The sequence below is a fragment of the Equus przewalskii genome, chromosome 7 (genome assembly GCF_037783145.1).
Source record: "Equus przewalskii isolate Varuska chromosome 7, EquPr2, whole genome shotgun sequence".
In the NCBI taxonomy this organism is placed as follows: Eukaryota; Metazoa; Chordata; class Mammalia; order Perissodactyla; family Equidae; genus Equus; species Equus przewalskii.
Genome location: NC_091837.1, coordinates 94,814,775 through 94,839,841, shown reverse-complemented (window position 1 = coordinate 94,839,841; position 25,067 = coordinate 94,814,775). Strand labels below are relative to the sequence as shown.

At 46.2% G+C, this 25,067-nt stretch overlaps 1 protein-coding gene across 1 annotated transcript in view; it reads left to right on the top strand.

Annotated features, from left to right (window-relative positions):
• PARD6G (par-6 family cell polarity regulator gamma) overlaps nt 1-23,215 on the top strand; it is a 96,846-nt gene extending 73,631 nt beyond the window's left edge. The window contains exon 3 of the mRNA XM_070628008.1: nt 20,507-23,215. Within this exon, the coding sequence (XP_070484109.1) occupies nt 20,507-21,333 (827 nt within the window). The 3' untranslated portion in view covers nt 21,334-23,215. The remainder of the gene's footprint in view (nt 1-20,506) is intronic.
• Nucleotides 23,216-25,067: the final 1,852 nt, after the last annotated feature.

Genomic DNA, 25,067 nt, shown 5'->3' with positions numbered 1-25,067 from the left:
TTGGCAAGCACTTACTCTATTTTGTAAAGTTCAACCTTTCTTTGACTTCTCAGTCAGCTCCTGTCTTTGCAAATTTAAACTAATTGTTTAAGCTTGCTCCACCGTTCCGTGACCGATACTGGTGAAGGAGGTCTGTGGCTCTGTGAGTGGACAGGTATTTGCCAAGGCCCGTGTGCTGCTGTGGGGGCACCGTGACAGACAGCAGTCCCTGCGCTTGAGGGGCCCCGTCTGGGGGCTCAGGGCAGCTCCGTGCTCAGGCCCTTCCTGTGCAGGTGGGGACCCCTGTATGCAGTAGAGGAATGGATGACAAAGGCGAGCATTCCCTCCAGGTTTGTGGTAGGACCAGGCACAGTGCGCACAGTGCTGGGCGACATGAAGTCAGGAGTGAACCCGAGCATCTGGGACCTTCTTGGGGGTACCATGGACTGACCTCGAGAGGGGCGGCCACAGGTCAGCAGAGAAGAGGCTGCCCAGGGAGGCCTTGTGCACCTGACACCCACCGGCCAGAGGGAAGCGCAGCAGGCCAGGCCGTCCATGTCCCAGGCCGGCCTGTGTCTTAAGGCCTCTGTATCGTCGCCTCGCTTTTACTGGGGAGGTGCACTGGGTGGTAATGGGCTCAGCAAGGTCTTTGCACTCGGAGTCCCTCCCACTTGTCCTGGAGAAACTGGACACTAGAGGTGGGAAGAGTGTCTCGTCTCTTCTTCAGCAACGAGCGGCGTCACGTGCTTCATCCCCGGTCCCTCTTCCAGGTTAGGCGGTCAGCCGGCAGCCTTCCATGCTCCCCCTGAGGCCGCAGACAGGAGGGAGGTGGGCTGTCGGCTGCCTCTCAGGGGTCCGGATCGGCTCGGAAGGGAGACCAGGCGGTTAGTTCACTGTGGGTAGGAGCGAGGTAGCAAGTGCAGGCTGACTTCTGCATCCCACAGTTTCATCTGTCCTGCGGTGTTCCCTCGCCCCCCAGAGGACTGCCGTGCATTACTCAGGAAGGAACACAGCCTGACTTGGTGCCAATTCCTGAAGCACTGAAGTGGTCCTCAGTTTCTCGGCACTGCCCGGGTGCCAGGCCATCCTGCCGGATCGCTGTCCACGTGGCGCGTGCCCCTCTGCCTGCGTCGCCCATCACACGAGACTGCTGCTGACCTGTGGAAGCTCTGGGCCTCTCCTGTCCCTGCTTTCTCCCAGCGCGTTCGTTGGACATTGCTGTTGACTGCTTGTTTCTCTGACTCCGATGCTGGACTGTGGGCTCCATGAATTAGAGGTTTTGTCTGTCCTGGGCACAATTGTGCCTGAGAAACTGTGGGCACAGAGTGGGCAGGTGGTAGGCAGTGACCGCCCACCCCTCGGCCTCCAGGGCAAACCAAGGCCTCCTCAGCCCAGGGTCTGCACAGGCCCCCTGAGGCTCTGGCGAGGCTGAGAGCCCGACCAACCTGTGCTGTCTTCTTGGGTCTTGTGGCTGGGTGCTCGCCAGTCCAGCCAGCCGGGCCTGACCCACAAACGGCACTTTGAGAGCAAGCCACGCATTGTGGAAACCTCCAAGCAGTTCTTGTAGCTGGTTCTACAGCTTCTTAACCATTAATACCTAGTTTTCTTTTAACAAAAATGGTTAGTCATACTAAGGGAATAGTTTGTTTTGTCCATGAACCATATAATGACTTTTATGCTTTTAAGGCATTTTCTAAAATTAGTAGACTTTATTTTTTAGAGTAGTTTTAGGTTTATAGAAAAATTGAGCAGCAAGTACAGAAAATTCCCATATACCCCCCCACACACACCATTTCTCCTATTAATAACCTCTTATATTAATGAAGTACATTTGTTACAATTGATGAGCCAATATTGATACATTAGTATTAACTAAAGCCCATAGTTTACATTAGGGTTCACTCTTGGTGTTGTGCTGATCAGTGGGTTTTGTAACAACATGTATCCACAGTAACAGTATCATACAGAGTCGTTTCACTGCCCTAAAATTCCTCTGTGCTCACCTGTTCACCCCTCACCCCCCACCCCCCACCCCTGGCAACTACTGATCTTTTTATTGTCTCCATAGTTTTGTCTTTTCCAGGATGTTATCTAGTTGGAATCACATAGTATGTAGCCTTTTCAAACTGGCTTCTTTCACTTAGTAATGTGCATTTGAGGTTCCTCCATGTCTTCTCATGACTTAATGGGTCATTTCTTTTTATTGCTGAATAATTCTCCATTGTCTGGATGGACCACAGTTTATTTGTTCATTCACCTACTGAAGGACATCTTGGTTGCTTCAAGTTTTGGCAGTTATGAATAAAGCTGCCAGAAATACCCATGTGCAGGTTTTTGTGTGGACATACGTTTTCAGCTCCTTTGGGTGAATGCCAGGGAACGTGATCGCTGGATCTTATGGTAAGATTATGTTGAGTTACATAAGAAACTGCCAAACTGTCTTCCAAAGTGGCTGCACCATTTTGCATTGCCACCAGTAATGAGTGAGAGTTCCTGTTGCTCCATATCCCTGTCAGTGTGTGGTTGTCAGTGTTCTGGACTTTGGCCATTCTCATAGGTGTGTAGCAGTGTCCCATTCTTTCAGTTTGCATTTCTCTGATGACATATGATGTGGAGTATCTTTTCATGTGCAGAGACGACATCTGTGTGTCTTCTTTGGTGAAATGTCTGTTAAGATCTTTGGCCCATTTTTTAATTCGGTTGTTTGTTTTCTTGTTGTTGAGTTTAAGGGTTCTTTGTACGTTTTGGATAAAGGTCCTTTGTTGGATGTGTGTTTGGCAGGTGTTTTCTCCCAGTCCATGGCTTGCATTCCTTTTCTTTTTTCCATTCTCCTAACCAGTCTTTTCCAGAGCAGAAGTTTTTGATTTTAACAAAATCTCACTTTCCATTTTTCCTTTCACGGGTCATGCTTTCAGTGTTGTATCTAAAAACTTGTTACCAACCCAGGGTCACCTAGATTTTCTCCCATTATCTTCTAGGAATTTTATAGTTTTGTGTTTACATTTAGGTCTATGGCCCATTTTGAATTAATTTTTGTGAAGAATCTAATTTTTATGAATTCTGAGATTGTTTTTTTAAAGCATTTTTACTAGTTTTCTAGATTTAAAAAAAATCTTCAATGAATTTTTAAATTAAAATTAAAATATAATATCAAGCTTCTAGTGAATGGCCAAAAAGTAATTTTCTTGAAAGCAAATGCTATCCATCCACAAGTTAGCATATTTATAACGTGGGAAATCACCATGGATACCTACATGAGCCTACACTTTGCAAATTTACAAGTCTCAACTTTAACAATTTTAAATTTACTTTTATGCAACTTTGTCTATTTTCAAAGGTGGATTTCCAAGTGCCAGTCCCGAAATTCACATGAAATAGAATACCTACACGGCCTGCGGCCTCTGGAGCAGAGAGGCCCCAAGCCAGTGGATGAACAGTAGGCTCAGGGTCCCTTGCAGACTGGCCTGCATCCAGGCCCAGTACCTTCTCCTGGCTCTGGCACCTTCTCTTGCCTCCAGTACCTTCTCAGGGCTCTAGTACCTTCTCCTGGCCCCAGCAGCTTCTCCTGGCTCCAGTACCTTCTCCTGGCCCCAGCACCTTCTCCTGGCCCCAGTACCTGCTGGCCTTGGCACCTCCTGGCTCCAGCACCTTCTCCTGGCTCCAGTACCTTCTGGCCATGTCAAGCTCCTGCTGTCCTCACTCCCTCTGCCCAGCCCCAGCCCTTTCCCTACCTTTTCCTCCTACTGGAGACCCTCCTCTGAAGTGCCCCTCCCAGAGCCCCCTCCCCTGAAGTCATAGTGCCCCCCCACAGGCCCCTCCCCCAGCTTGCCTCTGCTTCTGGCATTTTCTGGCAGATCTCCCTCCTCCCCTGTGAGGGTCAGTCCCTAACTCAGTGCCCAGAGGCACTTCAGAACATGTTTCAATTGCATAGAAAAGGACCCCCCCTTCTCTAACATGCTGAGATCTGGCAGGTGCTCCTGACAAGGCATAACCTAACCTGACCTGCGAGCTGGCATCTGCGAGGCCCCCCAGGGTCTGGGGAGCAGTTCTACATGTGCTGGAATGAAGGCCTTTCTAAGTCAGCTGCGTCTTGTGACAGAATGGCGAGCAGATTGGGTGGCTGCCTTTAACAGATTATTTTTGTCATAATGTTCCTGTAACAGCAACTGCAAAAAGAGAAAGCGTCTGCTTGTCTGCCAGTTAAGACGAAAACGTTTCTAACCTTTCATCGGGAATTCTTAGACAGCTATATAATTCCTCCCACCTTGATGAACGCGTTAAACTTCTTCCCAGCGGAGAACTGTTAGCCAAAGTGAATTTATTAAACTGTTCCACTTGCGTCCCAGAGCAGCGTCGGGTCACAGGAAGCTGGACCAGCAGAGGTGCATGCCTTCCCCACAGGGCCCAGCAGGCGTGGGTGTGTCCCTTGGGAGCTCTGTTCTGGGGGAAAGCTCCCACTGTGAGAGGGACGAGTCTGCATCCATCATTTGCAGCCAGTCAGCTGGTCCTATCAAACTAGAGATGACTGTAGGAAGCGTTTTCTTACAAAGGAGTCTCCTTTGTACCATGTGTGTGAGCGTGTTTGAGCCGGGTTAATGCGGTTCCTGACTCTGAGCCAGCTGGGGAGCTGGCATACCTGTTCTTTCATGGTTTTTGGTGCCATCCTCCTGGACAGAACCCGTCCGACGTGAGCTCAGCTGAGAAAGAGAGGCAAGGAGGGAGCCCAGCATGCACACTGGCCCGCAACTTCTCTTTCTCCTGCTGTTGAGCATATCTGAAAGTAGGAGTAGAGAAGAAAATATAATTTAATTTGAGTGAAAATATGTAACAGGATAGGGGGAGATGGTGGGTGGACATTTGCCTAAAACATATGGGCCTCTCTTCATTGTTTACTTGGTGGAAAATCCAAGATTTAACATATCGCTTGATAAAGAAGCTGTGACGATCTTGTTCTTCTAAAAAGACATTTTAAGAACCAAAGTTGGGACGTCAGCAACATGGCGGCGTGAGCTCACCCAGGACTCTCTCCCCTCCAAAGTACAACCAAAAAGAGCAACTGTTTTCCAACCAAGGAAACAATCCTAATAACAGAAATCGTCAGAGACCCACAGCATCCAAACGACAGAGGGCAGAGAGGCTGGAGCCGCCCTCAGAGGAGCTGGAACCAGGTAGGAGAGAACTTCGCTCCCTCCCCTAGATACTGGGATCGCTGCGTGGATGCGGGAAGGAGCAGGGGAGGGGCCACGTGTCGGGGGATCCTCCAGGATGCCCGCCTCCGGTGCAGCGAAACCCTCTAACAGGGGAAAGCTTTCGCGTGGGGGAGCCCCAGCAAGACAGGGCCCCAGGAGACCAGAAAGCGAGAGCTGATCCAGTCTGGGTCAGAGTGAGTGAAAGTGCCCCTTCTCCCCCAACCCACGCTGGGCACCGCCATCTTGGCTGAAGGCACAGGGCTCAGAAAACAAGCCTCTCCACTCCCATCTAGTGGCGACAGGCTGTAACTGCAGCTGAATAATAGCATCATGTGCAAAAACCGCTCCTCTACCATCCAGCAATTTATAAAAGCTCCAGTCCAAAAGGAAAACAATAAAAACACAGAAGTAGCTCCTGAGGGCTTGGAAATGGGTAAACTAAGTGAAGAGTTCAAAATAGCTATCCTTAAAATATTCAATGAGGTAAAGGGAAATATAGAAAAACAAGTCAACGAGTTCTGGAGTTACTTCACAAAAGAGATTGAAATTATAAAGGAGAATCAATTAGAAATACTAGAGATGAAAAATACAATGGATCAGATAAAACAGAATATGGATTCCCTGAATGCCCGTGTAGACACCATAGAGGAGAAAATTAGCATAATCGAAGATAGACAGGCTGAAAGCCTCCAGACAGAGGAAGAAAGAGAACTAAGAATTAAAAAAACTGAAGAAAATCTCAGAGAAATAGCTGACTCAATGAGAAAATGCAACTTAAGAATCATCAGAATTCCTGAGGGCGTGGAAAAGGAAAATGGAGCAGATAGGGTGCTCAACGAAATAATAGAAGAGAACTTCCCAAATCTACGGATTGAGAGAGAAATGTGTGTGGAGGAAGCTTTCAGATCTCCTAGATTTGTCAATGTACAAAGACCTACCGTAAGGCACATAGTAGTAAAAATGGCAAAAATGAAGGACAAAGAAAGAATACTCAGGGCAGCAAGGCAGAAGAAAATAACCTACAAAGGAACCCCCATCAGACTTTCAGCAGATTTCTCTACAGAAACCTTACAAGCTAGGAGATATTGGAGTGACATTTTCAAAACTTTAAAGGATAAAAATCTTCAGCCAAGAATACTCTATCCAGCAAAAGTATCCTTTAGATATGAAGGAGAAATTAAATCTTTTCCAGACAAACAAAAGCTGAGGGACTTCGTAGTCACACAACCCCCACTACAAGAAATCCTCAACAAGGCTCTCATACCTGAAAAAAGAAAAAAAGGGAGTAAGGGGTCACAAAACACAGAGTAGGGAGACAAACAGATAGAATCTGAATAGGATAGCAAATATTCAACTATAGCATTAGGATAAAGGGAAAGAAATCACCAAAGGAAAGACAAGCTTATTGCTCTAACCACAAACTCACAACACAAGTTGGAATAAGAGATGAAAATAATAATTTAGGACGGGAGGAGGAAAGGGACTGAAACAGTGTAGGCTAAGGAAGTAAGAGCCCACCAGAAAATGGACTATGTTATACACGAGATTCTGAATACAAACCTCAGAGTAGCCACCAAACTGAAAAACAGAAGAGAGACATAAAACATAAATAAGGAAAAATCTAAGAAACCCAGCATAAGAAATTGCAGAAGTCAATGGGCAGGCTAAAACACACAGGATGAGAAACAAAGGAAACACAGGAAAACCGGAAAACGAGCAACAGAATGACAGCATGAAGCCCTCATGCATCAACACTCACCACCAATGTAAACGGATTGAACTCTCCAATAAAAAGACACAGAGTGGCAAAATGGATTAAAGAACAAGATCCAACAATTTGTTGCCTCCAGGAAACACACCTCAGCTCCAAGGACAAACACAGGCTCAAAGTGAAGGGGTGGAAGACAATACTCCAAGCTAATAGCAAACAAAAGAAAGCAGGTGTCGCAATACTTATATCAGGCAAAACAGACTTCAAGATAAGGCAGGTAAAGAGAGACACAGAGGGCCAATATGTAATGATCAAAGGGACACTTCTTCAAGAAGAAATAATGTTTATAAATATCTATGCACCTAACACAGGAGCACCCAAGTTCGTAAAGCAACTATTAACAAACCTAAAAGAAGATATCAAAAATAACACAATAAAAGTAGGGGACCTCAACACCCCACTCACATCAATGTACAGATGATCCAGACAGAAAATCAACAAAGAAACAGTGGAGCTGAACGAAAAGCTAAAACAGTTGGACTTAATAGACATATATAGAACACTTCATCCAAAAACAGCAGAATACACATTCTTCTCAAGTGCACATGGGACATTCTCAAGGATAGACCATATGTTGGGAAACAAGGCAAGCCTCTATACATTTAAAAAAATTGAAATAATAACAAGCATCTTCTCTGATCATAATGCTGTAAAGCTAGAAATTAATTACAAGAAAAAAGCTGAGAAAAGCACAAGGATGTGGAGACTAAACAATACGCTATTGAACAAGGAATGGATCATTGAAGAAATTAAGGAAGAAATCAAAAAGTACCTGGAGGCAAATGAAAATGATAACAGGCCATACCAACTCATATGGGATGCAGCAAAAGCTGTATTAAGAGGAAAATTCATCGCAATTCAGGCACATCTTAACAAACAAGAAAAATCCCAAATCAGCAATCTTAAACTACACCTAACTGAATTAGAGAAAGACGAAGAAACAAAGCCCAAAGTCAGCAGAAGGAGAGAAATAATAAAAATCAGAGCAGAAATAAATGCTATTGAAAGAAAAAAGGCAGTAGAAAGGATCGATGAAACAAAGAGCTAGTTTTTTGAGAAGATAAATAAAATTGACAAACCCCTAGCCAGACTTACAAGGAAAAAAGAGAGAAAGCTCAAATAAACAAAATCAGAAATGAAAGAGGAGAAATAACAACAGACTCCGCAGAAATACAATGGATTATAAGAGAATACTACAAAAAACTATATGCCAGCAAAATGGATAACCTAGAGGAAATGGGTAAATTCTTGGACTCCTACAATCTCCCAAAGCTCACTCAAGAAGAAGCAGACAATTTGAACAGACCAATCACAAGGAAAGAGATTGAAACAGCAATCAAAAACATCCCAAAGAATAAAACCCCAGGACCGGATGGCTTTCCTGGGGAATTCTACCAAACTTTCAGAGAGGATTTAATACCTATCCTTTTCAAGCTATTCCAAAAAATTAGGGAGGATGGAACACTTCCTAACACGTTCTACGAGGCCAACAACACGCTGATACCAAAGCCTGACAAGGACACCATGAAAAAGGAGAACTACAGGCCAATATCACTGATGAACATAGATGCAAAAATTCTCAACAAAATTTTGGCAACTCAAATTCAGCAATACACCAAAACGATCAGACATGGTGATCAAGTGGGATTCATACCAGGGACACAGGGATGGTTCAACATCCGCAAATCAATCAACGTGATACACCACATCAACAAACTGAGGAATAAAAACCACATGATCATCTCAATAGATGCAGACAAAGCATTTGACAAGATCCAACAGCATTTATGATAAAAACTCTGAACAAAATGGGGATAGAAGGAAATTACCTCAACATAACAAAGGCCATATATGACAAACCCACAGCCAACATCATACTCAATGGGCAAAAACTGAGCGCCATCCCCCTGAAAACAGGAACGAGACAAGGATGCCTTCTATCACCACTCTTATTTAACATAGTACTGGAGGTCCTGGCCAGAGCAATCAGGCAAGAAAAAGGAATAAAAGGAATCCAAATGGGGGGCAGAAGTGAAACTCTCGCTGTTTGCAGATAACATGATCTTATATAGAAAACCCCAAAGAATCCATTGGAAAACTTTTAGAAGTAATCAACAACTACAGCAAAGTTGCAGGGTATAAAATCAATTTGCATAAATCAGTAGCATTTCTATACTCTAATAACGAACTAACAGAAAAAGAACTCAAGAACACAATACCATTCACAATCGCAACAAAAAGAATAAAATGCCTCGAGGTGAATTTAACTAAGGAAGTGAAGGACCTATATAATGAAAATTACAAGGCCGTTCTGAGAGAATTGGATGATGACATAAGGAGATGGAAAGACATTCCATGTACATGGATTGGAAGAATAAACATAGTTAAAATGTCCATTCTACCTAAAGCAATCTACAGATTCAACGCCATCCCAATCAGAATCCCAATGACATTCTTTACAGAAATAGAACAAGGAATCCTAAAATTCACATGGGGCAACAAAAGACCCCGAATTGCTAAAGCAATCCTGAGAAAAAAGAACACAGCTGGAGGCATCACAATCCCTGACTTCAAAACATACTACAAAGCTACAGTAATCAAAACAGCTTGGTACTGGTACAAAAACAGATGCACAGATCAATGGAACAGAATTGAAAGCCCAGAAATAAAACCACACATCTATGGACAGCTAATCTTCAACAAAGGAACTGAGGGCATACAATGGAGAAAAGAAAGTCTTTTCAACAAATGGTGCTGGGAAAACTGGAAAGCCACATGTAAAAGAATGAAAATTGGCCATTCTTTTTCACCATTCACCAAAATAAACTCAAAATGGATCAAAGACCTAAAGCTGAGACCTGAAACCATAAGACTTCTAGAAGAAAATGTAGGCAGTACACTCTTTGACATCAGTATTAAAAGGATCTTTTCAGACATCATGTCTTCTCAGACAAGGGAAACAATAGAAAGAATAAACAAATGGGACTTCATCAGACTAAAGAGCTTCTTCAAGGCAGGGGAAAACAGGAGTGAAACAAAAAAACAACCCACTAACTGGGAAAAAATATTTGCAAGTAATACATCCGACAAAGGCTTAATATCCATAATATATAAAGAACTCACACAACTCAACAACAAAAAATTAACCCGATCAAAAAATGGGCAGGAGACAAGAACAGACATTTCTCCAAAGAAGATATATGGATGGCCAATAGGCACATGAAAAGATGTTCATCATTGCTGATCATCAGGGAAATGCAAATCAAAACTACACTAAGATATCACCTTACACCCATTAGAATGACAAAAATAACTGAAACAAATAGTAACAAATGTTGGAGAGGTTGTGGAGAAAAAGGAACCCTCATACACTGCTGGTGAGAATGCAAACTGGTGCAGCCACTATGGAGAACAGTATGGAGATTCCTCAAAAAATTAAAAATGGAACTACCATACAATCCAGCTATTCCACTACTGGGTATCTATCCAGGGAGCTTGAAGTCAGCAATTCCAAAAGTCCTATGCACCCCAATGTTTATTGCAGCATTATTTACAATAGCCAAGACATGGAAGCAACCTAAGTGCCCATTGACAGATGAATGGATAAAGAAGAAGTGGTATATATATACACAACGGAATACTACTCAGCCATAAAAAATAACAAAATCGTCCCATTTGCAACAACATGGGTGGACCTTGAGAGAATTATGTTAAGTGAAATAAGCCAGAGAAGGACAATCTCTATATGACTCCACTCATATGAGGAATTTAAACCTGTGGACAAAGAGAACAGATTAGTGGCTACCAGGGGAAAGGGGGGGTTGGGGGGTGGGCACAAAGGGCAAAGGGTTGCACCTACAACACGACTGACAGACAATAATATACCACTGAAATTTCACAAGATTGTAACCTATCGTTAACTCAATAAAAAATTTTTTAAAAAAAGAACCAAAGTTGGAATCTTAGGAATGGGACATTCTTTAGAACAAATTTTGTTTTTCAGATAGTTGGGAATGTTTGACTAATGAGGTCCATGTGCAGTGGTTTCTATAGAAGCAGTGACAGAGAAATGGTTGTTGTCTGAAACTCTGCAGCGTGGCAGCCGCAGCTCAAGTCTCCAGTGAGCGTGGCTCCAGGGCAGACGGGAGCTGGCAGTGCTGGGGCGTCCATCCTGGGCGAGGAGGGAGCTGTGCACCTGGACGTGGGAGGGCTGCTTCACCACACATGCCTGGGCCCAGGTGAAGCCCCAGGCCAGCCCCCTCTTCAAGGGCGGAAAGGGCCAGAATCGCACATTCCCTCTCCCTCCCCTCGCGAGGGGACAAGTCTGCCTCTGCACCAGCTGCTCTGCCCGAGGCCCAGAGGCTCCTCCGAGTCTGCTTGGAACAGCTGTTGCTGGGGGTAAGGTGTGTGTTCCTTAGCCCATGGGCCTCGTTATTCCAGTCAGTCTTTGAACCAACAGCATCAGCCACCCCGAGGGCTCTCAGGCTGCACCCTAGACCCAGGGATCAGAATCAGCCTTGCATAAGCCCCAGGGTCTGTGAAGGGCACTGCTTCACTCCACTCAAAAGCAGGTCCTTTGGCCAGCCCGGTGGCGTAGTGGTTCATGTGCTCCACTTTAGCAGCCCAGGATTCACAGGTTCAGATCCCAGGCGCAGACCTGCACACCACTCATCAAGCCACGCTGTGGTGGCGTCCCACATACAAAATAGAGGAAGATGGCACAGATGTTAGCTCAGCAACAATCTTCCTCAAGCAAAAAGAGGAAGATTGGCAACAAGTAGCTCAGGACCAATCCTCCTCACCAGAAAAAAAAGCAGGTCCTCGAAAATCCCCTGCACACACTCATCCTGGGTCATGTTCTCCTCACCTCTCACTGCACGTCCCAGAGCAGCCTCACACCCTGAGAAAGGAGGACAGGAGCCCCTGAGCCTGGAGGAAGCTCGTGGTGGCTAAGTGTGTGCCGTCTTGACCAGGCCAGGGACGCCCAGAGAGCAGCAGAACATCAGTTCTATGCGTGCCTGTGAGGGCGTTTCTGCAAGAGATTAGCACTCGAATCAGGAGATCAGTGTGGGCGGGCCTCGTCCAATCCATTGTGGCCTGCATAGAACAAAAAGGTGCAGGAAGGGAGAGTCTCTCGTGGTGCCTGGGCTGGGACAGCCATCTCCTGCCTCAGACATCAGTGCTCCTGGTTCTTGGGCTTTTGGACTCAGTTTACCACCGGCTCTCCTGGGTCTCCAGCTTGCAGGTGGTAGATCAAGGGACTTGCTGGCCTCCATCATTGCATGAGCCGGTGTGTAATAAATGTGTCTGTATTTATGTCTATACAGACACACACGTCCTCTTGATTCTGTGTCTCTGGGGACCCTGACCAATGCAAACGTGGTTTCAGGGATCTGAGACACCTCTCTCCCAGAGTGGGGGCTCGCCTCAGATGAGAGGAGCAAGGCGCCTTCTCCCAGCGTCCGCCTGTCCCACCCCACATCTGTCTGGGATGTGGCCAAGCCATGGCTCACTGCCCAGCCATGTCTGCCCACCGTGGAGGCTCCAGGCAGGTCCTATCCCGCCACCTCCACGGGGCACTTCTTGGGCCTCTGGCCTGTGCTCACTGCCCTGTCCCAGCCTCCCCACATGTCGTCCTGCTTACACTCGTGTCCACATGCGTGTGTTTCCCAGTAGACAAGGCACTCCAGGGACAGGGTGTCCTCTGCTCCCTGACAGCCGGTGAGGTCCAAGAGGTCCCAGCAGTGGCTGCCCACTTCCTTTGTTTTGATTGACCAGTGTCGTCCTGAAAAGCAATAAGCATCCTTATTAGGTGTTGACACTTTGGGTCACCTTTAAGATTTGCTAAAACTCCCTTGGAGGCGCCGTTAAATAAGCCAGAGCAGCTGGACGCAGGGTCAGGGTCAGCACTGGGTGTTGGATTTTAGCCACGTGATCAAGGTCAAATGTTAGGGCCCTGGTGTGTTGGGCGTTATGGGGTTTGCCATCATCAGGTCCGTAAAGAAAGGAGGCCGCCTGGTGCAGAGGAGGGACCCCAGTGCGCCCTCTGCACTCCGCGGTGCCATGCCCCTCGAGGGAGCCGGACAAGGTAAATGAGGTGCTGCAGGGAACAACCCCAGAGCTGGTCTGGCCGCAGCGTGGTCAGGACTCGCCTGCTGCCGCTGCCGCCCCTCTGGCCGTGCGCTCAACCCCAGTGCTGCTCCTGGACTGCAAAGGTGTGCACGGGAGACGGTGTGCAGGAGACAGAGCCACCAGGGGCGGTGTAGGAGGCAGGAATAGGCTGAAACACTCCAGCTTCTCCCCTACTTGTCTGATCCGCTCCACTGAGGACATTTAGCAGAAAATTGAAAATATTTTGTTTTTAAATAACTGCCACTGAGCAGTTGTATGTTTTCTTATCTGGTGACTAATTAAATCTCATCATGGGAGGGTGGTTCCGGGGTCATGCCCTGAACAAGGAGGTTGTAATTAATTGCTTACAATAAATTTGTTAAAGTCTTTAGATTCTAATGGAGAGGAGAGGTATGTGTCAGTATATGCATTTAGTTTAATAATTAAGACCAACATTCAGTTTCAAATATTTATCTGGTACCACTAGAATATTTTACTACCATTTAAAACAGATTAATAATCTTAATGTCAAAAAACTACAGTGTATAATAACAACATGTTCAAGGAAAAGTGTCGAAACCAAAATTGTGTACAAAAAAGTCAGGATGATTAAGGAAATCAGAAACTGCCGCCTCCATGCTGATATGCTTTCTGGATGGAATTAATAGTGTTTTGAACAAAAGAATTGTAGTGTATTTGAAGGCCAAGACTGGTTTTGTTCTCGTAACTTTCTGACGTATAGTTGGGTAAATATGAGAAAGGTGCTGTCTCTCTGTGTGAATTGCTAGACGGCAGACAGACTGGAAGATCTCTGTTTCCCTGAAACACTTGCTCGTCCTTGACCGCGAGCACCAGCCACAGCTCCAGGCCCGGAAGACACGGATAATTCACCTCCTGAGAGGACGCAGCGCCCCGGCCTTCCTACCATCCTTTCACCTCCCTCAAAGAATCCAATTCCAGAACTGTCCACTGAGACGAGGAGCCCTTCGGAGGCCCCAGGGGTGGGGACGCAGGTCAGCTCGGCGCAGCTTCCACACGCAGACACCCCAGTCTGCTGCCTCCTTCCCAGAGTGAGGGCATTCCAGGGTGCGGAGCTGGGACCGCTGGAAGACGCTCACAGTCCTGCATCCCAGGATGCAGTGACTTATTGGTGTGGCTGTCTCAGTGCCGGCCTGACCATGTGGCTCAAGGGCCCGGGGCTGAGCTGTGGGGAGGGCAGAGCTGGCGTGCCTGCCTTCATCTCAGAAGGAAGAATACAGGTGAAGAGTCACAGCATTTGTTCACAGGTCAGATGGTGACAAAGTGGTAGCTCTGTCACTCAGGAAATAAGTGGAGATGATAAATGATCATGTTTTCTGGCAACTTACCAGATGTTAGCAATTCAACACCATTAAAAAACATTAAAATGTGGACTTGGGGGCCGGCCCTGTGGCGTAATGGTTAAGTTCACGTGCTCTGCTTCAGCAGCCTGGATTCATGGCCCCGGATCCTGGGCACGGACCTACACCACTTGTCAGCCATGCTGTGGTGGCGACCCACATGGAAAATAGAAGAAGGCTGGCAACAGATGTTAGCTCAGGGTGAATCTTCCTCAGCATAAAAAATAAATGTGCACGTGGCTGGGATTGCATTTCATATTGTTGTCAGGTGGGTAGACAAGGCTCCCTCACCCTGTCCTCTCAGTTAGGGTCTGAGAAGGCCCAGACCTCACGGTTCTGGGCTCTTACTCTGGGCACACATTCAGACATGTTCGCAAAGAATAACGTGGACCCTACAAAAAACGTTCAAGCAAGGAAGTTGTTGGCCGGAGCCCCTTAGACGAGAAGAGAGCTCGCTGTGGAGGGAACGCCCTGATGCCCACAGAATCCACTCCAGGGAGGAGAAGACCTGTGGCGGGCGTCTGCACTTGGCGTGACAGGGAGTCCTGATGCGTCGTGAGAGTGCAGCGTAGAGGGGAGGAGATCAGGCTGACTCGGGGGGCGGAGAGCAAGCCCAGAGGGCCTGGGAATGGGGACCACCAAGCACCAAGGGCCACAGGTGGCAGGGCAAGAGCGCCCCCATCAGACACTGGCAGGGAGACCCAGCTGTTAGTTTCATTGATTTTCTCTGCTGTTTCTATTTCCAGCGTCGTTGAATCACTTCTTATCTTTATTATTTCCTTCCTTCTGTCTCTCTTGGGCTTATTTTGCTCTTTGTCTAGGTTTTTGAGGTGTGGGGCCTCGATTACTGACTTGAGACCTGCTCTTTGACCACCTTTGCTGCGACGCAGCCCCCTCTGAGCCCAACTCAGCAGCATCCCTGGCCTTCCCTGTGCTGTTTTTCCTTGGAGACCTCCTCTCTGACCCGTAGATTACTTCAGAGTGTGTTGGTTGTTTCCGAGTGTTTGGAGGGTTTCCTGTGACGTCTCTGGCCTTGCTTTCTAGTGTGATCTCAGCATCAGACACCTACTGTCAGAGGACACACTCGGTGTGGTTTCAGCATCTCAGGATTTGTTGAGGTTTGTTGCATGGCCCAGGAAACAGTCTGTCTTGGCATTCGTCTCAAGGGCACTTGAAAAGAGTGTGCGGTCCGCTGTTGCTGGCTGTTCTTGGAGCCTCCGCGAGGCCCTGTTTGTTGGTTGACTGTACTCCTGAGTTCCTCTGTGTTGCTGATTTTCTGTGAATTTGCTCTTCCATTGTGGAGAGCGAGGGTTGATGTCTCCAAGTAAAATTATGGGTTTGTCTGTTTCTCCTTTCAGCTCTTTCAGGGTTTTCTGCTTGTTTTTTTAGTTCTGTTAGTTTTCTTCCGCATATTTTGCAGCTCTGCTGTAGCTCACCCGTCAGGGCTCTCTCAAGGATCAACTGTTTGTCACTGTGCAGTGTCCCTCCCACTGTCTGTCTGCCTGCAGCTACTTTATCTGGGGTTAGGAAGGCTTCTTCTGACTGATGTTTATGTGGTCTTTTTCTGTCCTTGTACTGTTAACTTGCCCACCCAAAGGACTCCTCATTACAGCTGGTGGGGAGGGGAGTTCCAGCCGACCCCAGGCACTGGGAGATGTGAACCCCCAGCCTCTGACACCTCCCAGCATGGGGGGCATTCAGGCTCCCCTCGTGGCCTCCACTGACCACGTAGGGGCCCCCTTGTAGCCTCAGAAGGGCGGAGTTCGGGATCCTCATGTGGCTGTCACTGTCCAGGGTGGGTGGGCTGTGCTCTTCCCTATTGGGCTTGGACGGGGTCCAGCAGTTACTGTCTAATCACAGAGCGCACTCACCCAGACCCAGACGGCACAGCCTGCTACACGCCCAGGCTCTGTGGTGCTAACCTATGGGACCAACATTGTGTGTGCAGTCTGTCGTTGGCCAAAACGTCACTACCTGGCACATGACTGTATTTTGTTGAGTATTTTTGCATCAATGTTCATAAGGGATGTTGGCCTGTAATGTTTTTTCTCTTGTTGTGTCTTTGTCTGGCTTTGGTATCAGGGTTATGCTGACCTCGTAGGTTGAGTTGGGAGGTGTTCCTTCCTCTTCAATTTTGGGAAAAGTTTGAGAAGGGTTGGTACTAGTTCTTCTTTAAATGTTTGGTAGAATTCACCAGTGAAGCCATCATCAGATCCAGGGCTCTTCTTTTGTGGGATATTTTTGGTTAGTTGTTCAATCTCCCTACTAGTTATAGGTCTATTCAGATGGTGTATTTCTTCATGATTCAGTCTTGATAACGCTTTGTGTTTCCAGGAATTTGTATATTTATCCCATTCGTTGGTATAAAATTGTTCATAGTACTCTCTTATAATCCTTTTTATTTCTGTAGAATCAGTAGTAGTGTTCCCACTTTCATGTCTGATTTTAGTAATTTGAGTCTTCTCTCTTTTTTTCTTTGTCCATTTAGCTAAAGGTTTGTCAACTTTGTTGATTTTTTTTGAAGAGCCAATTTTTTGTTTAATTGATCTTCTCTCCTATTTTCTATCCTCCATTTCCTGTTTTTCTGCCCTAATCTTTATTATTTCCTTCCTTCTGCTAGCTTTGAGTTAGTTTGTTCTTATTTTTCTAGTTCCTTAAGAGGAAGTTAGGTTGTTGATTTGAGATCTTCCTTGGCTTTGTTTATTTATTTTTTTATTTTTTTGAGGAAGATTAGCCCTGAGCTAACATCTGCTGCCAATCCTCCTCTTTTTGCTGAGGAAGACTGGCCCTGAGCTAACATCCGTGCCCATCTTCCTCCACTTTATATGTGGGACGCCTGTCACAGCATGGCTTGATAAGCAGTGCCATATCTGCACCTGGGATCAGAACTGGTGAACCCTGGGCCGCCAAAGTGGAATGTACAAATTTAACCACTCTGCCACCGGGCCAGCCCTTCCTTGGTTTCTAATGCAAGCATTTATAGCTGTAAATTTCCCCTTAGCACTTCTTTTGCTGCTTCCCATAAGTTTTGGTGTGCTGTGTTTTCCTTTTCATTTGTCTCTAAGTATTTTCTTTTCCTTGTGATTTCTTCTATGATCCATTAGTTGTTTAAAAGTGTGTTTTTTAGTTTCCACATTTTTGTGAATTTTCCAGTTTTCTTTATGTTATTGATTTGTAACTTCATCCCGTTGTGGTCAGAGAAGATAATTTGTGTGATATCTATCTTTTTAAGTCTATTGAGACTTAATTTGTGGTCTAACATATGGTCTATCCTGGAAAGTGTCCCATGTGCCCTTGAGAAGGCTGTGTGTGCTGTTGTTGGGCGGAGTGTCTGTGTCTGTCTCTTAGATCTGGTTGGTTTATCGGGTTAAGTCCTCTGTTTCCTTCCTTATCTTCTGTCTGGTCCTTATCTCCATTACTGAGGGTGGGGCATTGAAGTCCAAGTACTGTTGTAGAACTGTCTCATTCTCCTTCACTTCTGTCCATTTTTCTTTGTATATTTTGATGGTCTGTCCTTAGGTGCATAAATGTTTATGATCATTATATGTTATTGCTCTGTTGAACCTTTCATGAATATATAATATCCTCCTTTGTCGTGTGTAACTTTTTTGATTTAAAGCATTTTGTGTGATATTAGTGTAGCCACGCCTGCTCTCTTCTGGTTACTATTTGCATGGAGTATCTTTCTCCATCCTTTCACTTTCAGCCTGTTTGTGTCTTTGGATCTCAAGTGTGTCTCTTGTAGACAGCATGTAGCTGGATCCTGTGTTTTCATCTGTTCTGTCGATCTCTGCCTGTTGCTTGGAGAGTTTAATCCATTTACGTTGAAAGTAATTACTGATGAGGAGGGACTGACTTCTGTCATTGTGCTGTTTGTTTTCTATATGCCCTAAAGCTTTTTGTCCCTCATTTCCTGCATTCCTGTCTTCTATCGTGTTAACTTGATTTTATGTAGTGAAGTGTTTAACTTCCTTTCTCATTTTCTTTTGTGTATACTTTATAGCTATTTTCTTTGTGGTTACCATGGGGATTACATTTAGCATCCTAATGTTATAACACTATAATTTAAATTTATGCTTAATTTCAATAACATACAAAACCTCTGCTCCTTTATGGCTCCATTGCAACCCTTTTCACTTGTTGATGTCACAAAATTACATCTTTATACATTGTGTGCCCAAAAATATAAACTAATAATTCTTGTAAGTGCATTAGTCTTTTAAGCTATGTAGTAAACAAGATTTGAAGTTACAAACCAAAGTTAGAATAATGCTAGCTTTCAGATTAATAATTTTTTCCTTTAAATTTTCCTTTAGATGTATTAGTCTCTCAAATTATATAGAAACAAAAAGTGCAGTTACAAACCATTGTTACAGTAATACCAGCTTTTATAACTGCCCATGTCTTTTCCTTTATTCAGATCTGTGTTCCTCCGTCTGGCTTCGAGTCATTGTCTGGTGTCCTTTCATTTCACCTGCGGGAGGCCCGTGCGCATTTCTTGCAGGGCAGCTCTAGTGCTAACAGACTCTCTCAGCTCTTTTTCATCTGGGACTGTCTTAATTTCTCCCTCACTTTTGAAAATCAGTTTTGCCAATATAGGATTCTCAGGTGACAGTTTTTTCTTTCAGCACTTGGACTCCATGGGCCCACTGCCTCCTGGATCCAAAGTTTCTGATGGGAACATGCTGAGAGTCTGTGAGGGTCCCTTGAATGTGATGTCTTCATCTCTCTTGCTGCTTTCAAGACTCTCTCTTTGTCTTTAAAAAGTTTGATTATAGTGTGTCTTGGTGTGTGTCTCTTTGAGTTCATTTTACAGTTTATTGAGCTTCCTGGATGTTTATATTCATGCATTTTGCCAATTTTGGGGAGTTTTCAGGCATTTCTTTGAATATTCCCTCCGCCTTTCTCTCCTCCTCCCAAGACTCCCACAAAGCACATGCTGGGCTGCTCAACGGTGCCCACAGGTCCCTGAGGCTCTGTGCACTTTTCTTCAATCTTTTTTCTTTCTGTTCCTCAGACACGATAATTCCCATTGTCCTATCTTCAAGCTCACAGATTCCTTCTTCTGGTTCAGATATGCCTTTGACTCCTCCTAGTGAATTTTTCATTTCATTTATTGTACTTTTCACTTCCAGAATTTCTATTTAGGTTTTTTATCTCTTTATTGATATTTCCATTTTGTTCATACATCGTTTTCTGTACTTTCTCCACATCTTCCTTTACTTTTTTGAGCACTTTTAAGGCAGATCCCTGATATTTGAGGATGGAGCCCTTTTTGCCCACCCTGGCTCCCACACACTGTGTGCAGGCTCCTCCAGGAACATGTGCACAGCTGCCTGCCGGGGAGCTGGGGTGGGGACGAGTAGCTGCTACCGTGCTAAGAGCTGAAGTTGACCACAGCTGCTGTCCACTTCTTCCCTGGAAGTTGCAAACCTTCAGCAGACCCCAGATTCCAAAATAGTTCCATCAGACAGATTCTGCCCCTGCAGTTGTCAGGTGGTAAGAGATGCCTGGTGATTCCTGCTCCACCATCTTCCCGGAATCCAGTCAGGCACTTTCAAGCCTTCCAGTCTCTCATTCCTGCCTTTCAGCCTGTCAGTCACTGGGTTGCCTGTGGGTCTGTGTGGAGATTTCTAGAGAGGCGGTTCTGCTTGAACTTAGCTTCAAATGTTTGCCTGGTGGATACTGTTGGGCTGGCTCAGCTGATGCCGGATTGCTGTGTGCTCAGTGAAAATAGCTCATAGTTACTCCCATGTTTGTATATCATCCTGGAGGTTATTTGAGACTCTCCAAAAAAGTTAAATTTGACAGAATGAATTGATAATTCAACTCCTAGGAATGTGTGTTAGACTTACAGAGAATTAATTGAAACACATGATTTGGTTGTGGTGCTCATTGCCTCAGACTTCTGCTGGCGTCATATTGCAAATCAGAGAAGCAGTTGAGAGGTAAGCAGCAGAAAGCCAAAATTTGCCCAGATGGCCAGTCTCAGGTTCAGGGTTGCAGTGGTGTTTGACTTGTGCTTTCCCATCGCCTCTTGTGGTCCGTGCTCTGACTGTCCCCTCTGGCTGTTTCAGAAGAGGCCGAGCACGGCAGCTTCGTGGCGGGCTCCCTGTCCAGGAGGAGGAAGGCACTGGCACTCCGGGAGGATGGCCCACGCCGGCGCCCGCACCTGCACATCAGCATGCCCCATGACTTCCGCCCCGTGTCCTCCATCATTGACGTGGACATCCTCCCTGAGACACACCGCCGTGTGAGGCTGTACAGGCATGGCTGCCAGAAGCCACTGGGCTTCTATATCCGCGATGGCATGAGTGTGCGTGTGGCTCCCCAAGGGCTAGAGAAGGTGCCAGGCATCTTCATCTCTCGCATGGTGCCCGGCGGCCTCGCAGAGAGCACCGGGCTGCTGGCCGTGGATGATGAGGTCCTGGAGGTGAATGGGATCGAGGTGGCTGGGAAGACACTGGACCAGGTCACGGACATGATGATCGCCAACAGCCACAACCTCATCGTCACAGTCAAGCCGGCCAACCAGAGGAACAATGTGGTACGTGGCAGCCGCGCATCTGGCAGCTCTGGCCGGTCCTCAGACAGCACAGCCAGTCGCCACAGCCTGCCCGTGGCCCACGTCCTACAGAACTTGCACCCTGACGAGATGGAGAGTGATGAGGAGGCCGATGTCGTCCTCGAGGGCGTCCTGGAGCCCCGGCTGGTCCCCAGGCCACCACCGGGCAGCCTTGCGCGGGTCAACGGTGCCAGCCTGGCACCCGGACTGCACAGCCCTGGGCGGGAAGGCAGCGGCAGCGTCCATAGGCTGCTCAGCTCCCTACGGTCTGACCCCCGCCACAGCCTGGCCCTGCCCCCAGGAGGGGTGGAAGAGCATGGGCCAGCAGTCACCTTGTAGGGCTGGGCTCCTGGGCCGCCTCGGGAACTAGGGGCAGCCGCGAGAGCCGCGACCACAGTTAGGTGCACAGGGATTAGGTCAACTTTCTGAGGGGAAGTACTTTTTAAACTTTTATTCCAATTTTAAAATAAGAAAAATAATTGTATACTTCTCCCCGCTTTTTTATTATTTTTATTTATCCTTCCCTTTTCTCCCACAAGCCTACTCTTTATTTCCACTTATGGATAGCAAATAAAAATACTGTCTATTTTTATAGAATTTCTCCACAGAACATAAAATACACGCGCACGCACATGCACAGACACCATCTGTACTGGCCCGGGGCAGGTCCCAGCACCTTTGTAAAGCACAGAAAATACTTCACTTTTAAATTTTAAAAATACTTCATTTCTTGAAATGAGGCTTTAAAATTACCTTTTTAAAATAGTCAGATTCATGTTTTTAACGTAACCCGCGCAGAAACCCCCTGAGGTATTGGCACAGCTTCCCGGCCTCCTGCTGACGAGCACAGGTTCTGCTGATGGGGTGGACTGGTGGGGAGGCAGGCAGAGAACAGATGCCCCAGCCCTGGAGTGGGTGTGACTGGAAGGTGGGTTTCAGGTTCCGCCTTGTCCGTGGTCAGTTGGAGCAGCCAGATGGGGGCTGCGCCAGACCTCATGGGGAAGGAGGTCGGCCGTCCTGCCCCGGGGGAGAGCCTCACGGGGGCCGCCAGCTCTCTGGGTCGGAAGGTCACATGCAGCAATGCCGTTTGTGGCCAAAAGCCAGTGTTTTCTCTCAGACAAAACTAGTCTTTTCCAGTGGATTGACCAAGGGCAGTTTTAGAACATTTCCCGAAGAAATGGCTGAGCCACCACCGCCTCCGGACAGTCACCTGTGTGTATAGACAGTTGTGTAGGTTCTGCCATCTTTTCAAATAAGTCACATTGAACTTAGTGATTTTTAACACAGAGTAAATGCATTGTCACTTCCTTTTGATCTTGTAGCAATATTTACATATTTAGTAATTTTAAAAGTTTATTCATGTTTGATCCAATTAAATTTCATATGAAGTGTCCTTTCTGTTTAAATCCGACATCGAAGAGGAAACATTTGCTGACACTGTGAGAACCGAATTCCGACCCGGTAAGGCTCCGAGCCCCAGCGATGTGGCCACGCCCTGCTGGCTGGTGGCAGCGCCGTACTGAGTTCACAGCTGTCAGGCTGAGAGCACGGAAAACAGTGTATCTCAACATGTTGATTTTTCTTGAATTCATTAAGTGAAAAGCAAATTATTTTTCTTGTTTATTGGACAGAAATAGCTTTTTTAGCGTGGTTGCAGTTTCCTGGGCCCAGGTTTGACTTTGTCACTTGTATGCCAGGGTCACTGTCTGTCTGTTCCTAAGCACAGGGAAGACCAAAGATGCCCCCTCGAGGTCTGGGGCGCCAGGACCCACGTCTGTGGGCTCCAGTGAACCACACGAGCCTCCTCTGCGGCAGGAAGTGCTTTTTCACTGACAAGTGTCTAGAACCAGAATTCTGACACAAAGTGAACATCAGGAAGGAGCTGTTCTTTTACTGAGTTATTGCTGGGTTTTGAATATTTTGGTGAATAACTGGGTCTGTCACCAAGAAGGAAAGCTGTATTTCTTACCATGTCTTAAGTTGTTAAGCAAATGTGAGTAATTTTTTTAAAGAAAAAGGAAAGAGGCTACTGAGATTTCTGTGCTGTTGTCGTAACATAGGGAGCTGAGCCGCTTGGAAGCTGCTTGAGAGCATCTTTCTACCCAGGTCCAAACTTCTGCCATTTTCTTCTTAAAAAACAAACAAAAAAACTATGTTGTATAACACATTAAAGTTTTCTTGGTTTTATATATCAAAGAATAAAATCTTTTTCTTGCTTTTAGTGATATTTTTTCAGTGTGTTCCAAATGACAGAGAGAACTTTGGTGCCAATGATGGATGTCCTGCGTTCGTCAAGTGCCTGTCAGGTGCCACATTTGTTCACTTCTCCCCAACACGTTCTCCACGAGGCAGTAGGAGTATCCCCATTGTACAGATGAGAAAATGGGCCCAAACTCAGGTTGTAAGTCATTTCAAATAACCTAATTGTAGTTGTATCTGACGGGAGTTAGATGTGTCTCGGGTCCACAAATACTACTGTACAGCTCTTCCTGAGTATACCCTGGTTTGCAAAATTGCCGTTAACACCTTATCATTCTGACATTACCAAATGTTTAACACAGGGCATCATGATCCACTCACTCATTCAGTAAACTACAAATGTTATGGGGATCGCAGCGAGCACCAGTAATTCCTGGAAGGAACAGGTGCATATAATAGGAGCTTTACAAGGTTCATCACCTTACTGGATCCTCCCGGTGACCCTGAGCCGTAGGCAACCCTTTTCCAGTTCAGAATTGGGGAAGCTGGTCGCCCTCACAGTCTGATGAGATGGCCAGTGGGTGGGTACCGAAGCGGGACTCATGTTCTAAATTAACTCACATGATGGAGTCGGAGACGCAGGTACTGGGCCGTGTGGTAGGTACACGCACCTAGCCACCGGCAGGCTGGGGGACACAGGTCTCCCCACCCTAGCCATCCCTACACCAATCCAGGGCATACAGCACTGCCCAGAGGAGCCGGCTTTCCAGCTGATGAGACTCTGCCTACGAATCAGTGAGGTTATTTAGTTCTTACAGTTTTGCACAAAGTGATCACAGACAGGGAATAGGGTCTTATGTCAAGTTGCAAAGGTATCTGAAAAACGCTGATTGTTAAAAAAAAATCCAGTTTAGCTAAAATCTGAGAAGTCTTCCAACAGAAGGCCAGTAAGTTACTTTTCATCTACACCAGATGTTTTTAAAAAGCTCTGGTGCAGATATGAGCCAAATATGGTAGAAGTGTCCCCTTTTAATCCTTGCCTGAAAAGAAAGCCCCTAGAATGAATGATGACAGGCGGTTTTGTTGGAGAAAACTCCACCATAGCAGGAATTAGTACTCGGAAGTTTTTATAGCATCACTGAAAATTGGTCAGTCACAACAGTCTAAATAGTTCAACTTAAAGTGACATAATAAGGTTGAACTAGTAGCCAATTCCTAAATACACAAAAATATTTAATAGGTACTGTTTCTACTGAAAGTATGACCCTACTTAGCTGGTTTCCAACCTAACTCACCTTCCAGGAAGGTCAGCTCTCAGCATAAGCTCAAGGACGTCCGGTTTCACACAGGCTGGAGGGCACTCCCCCATCTTGAGCCCAGATCTTGGGTTCTGTGTGTCAGAATCAGCCAGGGGCTCAGGTTCAGGAGATCTGGGAGTGGGCTTGAGAATTTTCTTTTCTAACAAGCTCCAGGTGATGTGGAAGCTGCTGGTCCAGGAACCACACTTGGAGAACCATTGGCTAACCCCTAAGAGCTGTTGCCAAGGAAGTAGGGTTTCCCTCTGAGCCTGGACGTAATGACCGAGGGCCCGTCCAACAACCGTCTAGGGTTTTCCTCTAGTCTTTTTTGCACTAGTATTGAGACTGATTTAACATCAGGTAAGCTTCAATTTCCTGACGTGCAGAATGCTGTCTGTGAGTTACTCTCTATTCCCCACCACTCCTGCACCCAGCTCCTTTCTCCTCTGACATCCATTGCCTCAGTATTTCTTATCCCTGAAAACACCCCAAGTCAACATACAAATTCCTTTTCCCTCTTTCCTTTCCTCACTTATCTTGTTTTCTTCTCCTTTATCTTCATAAAAGAACTCTCGG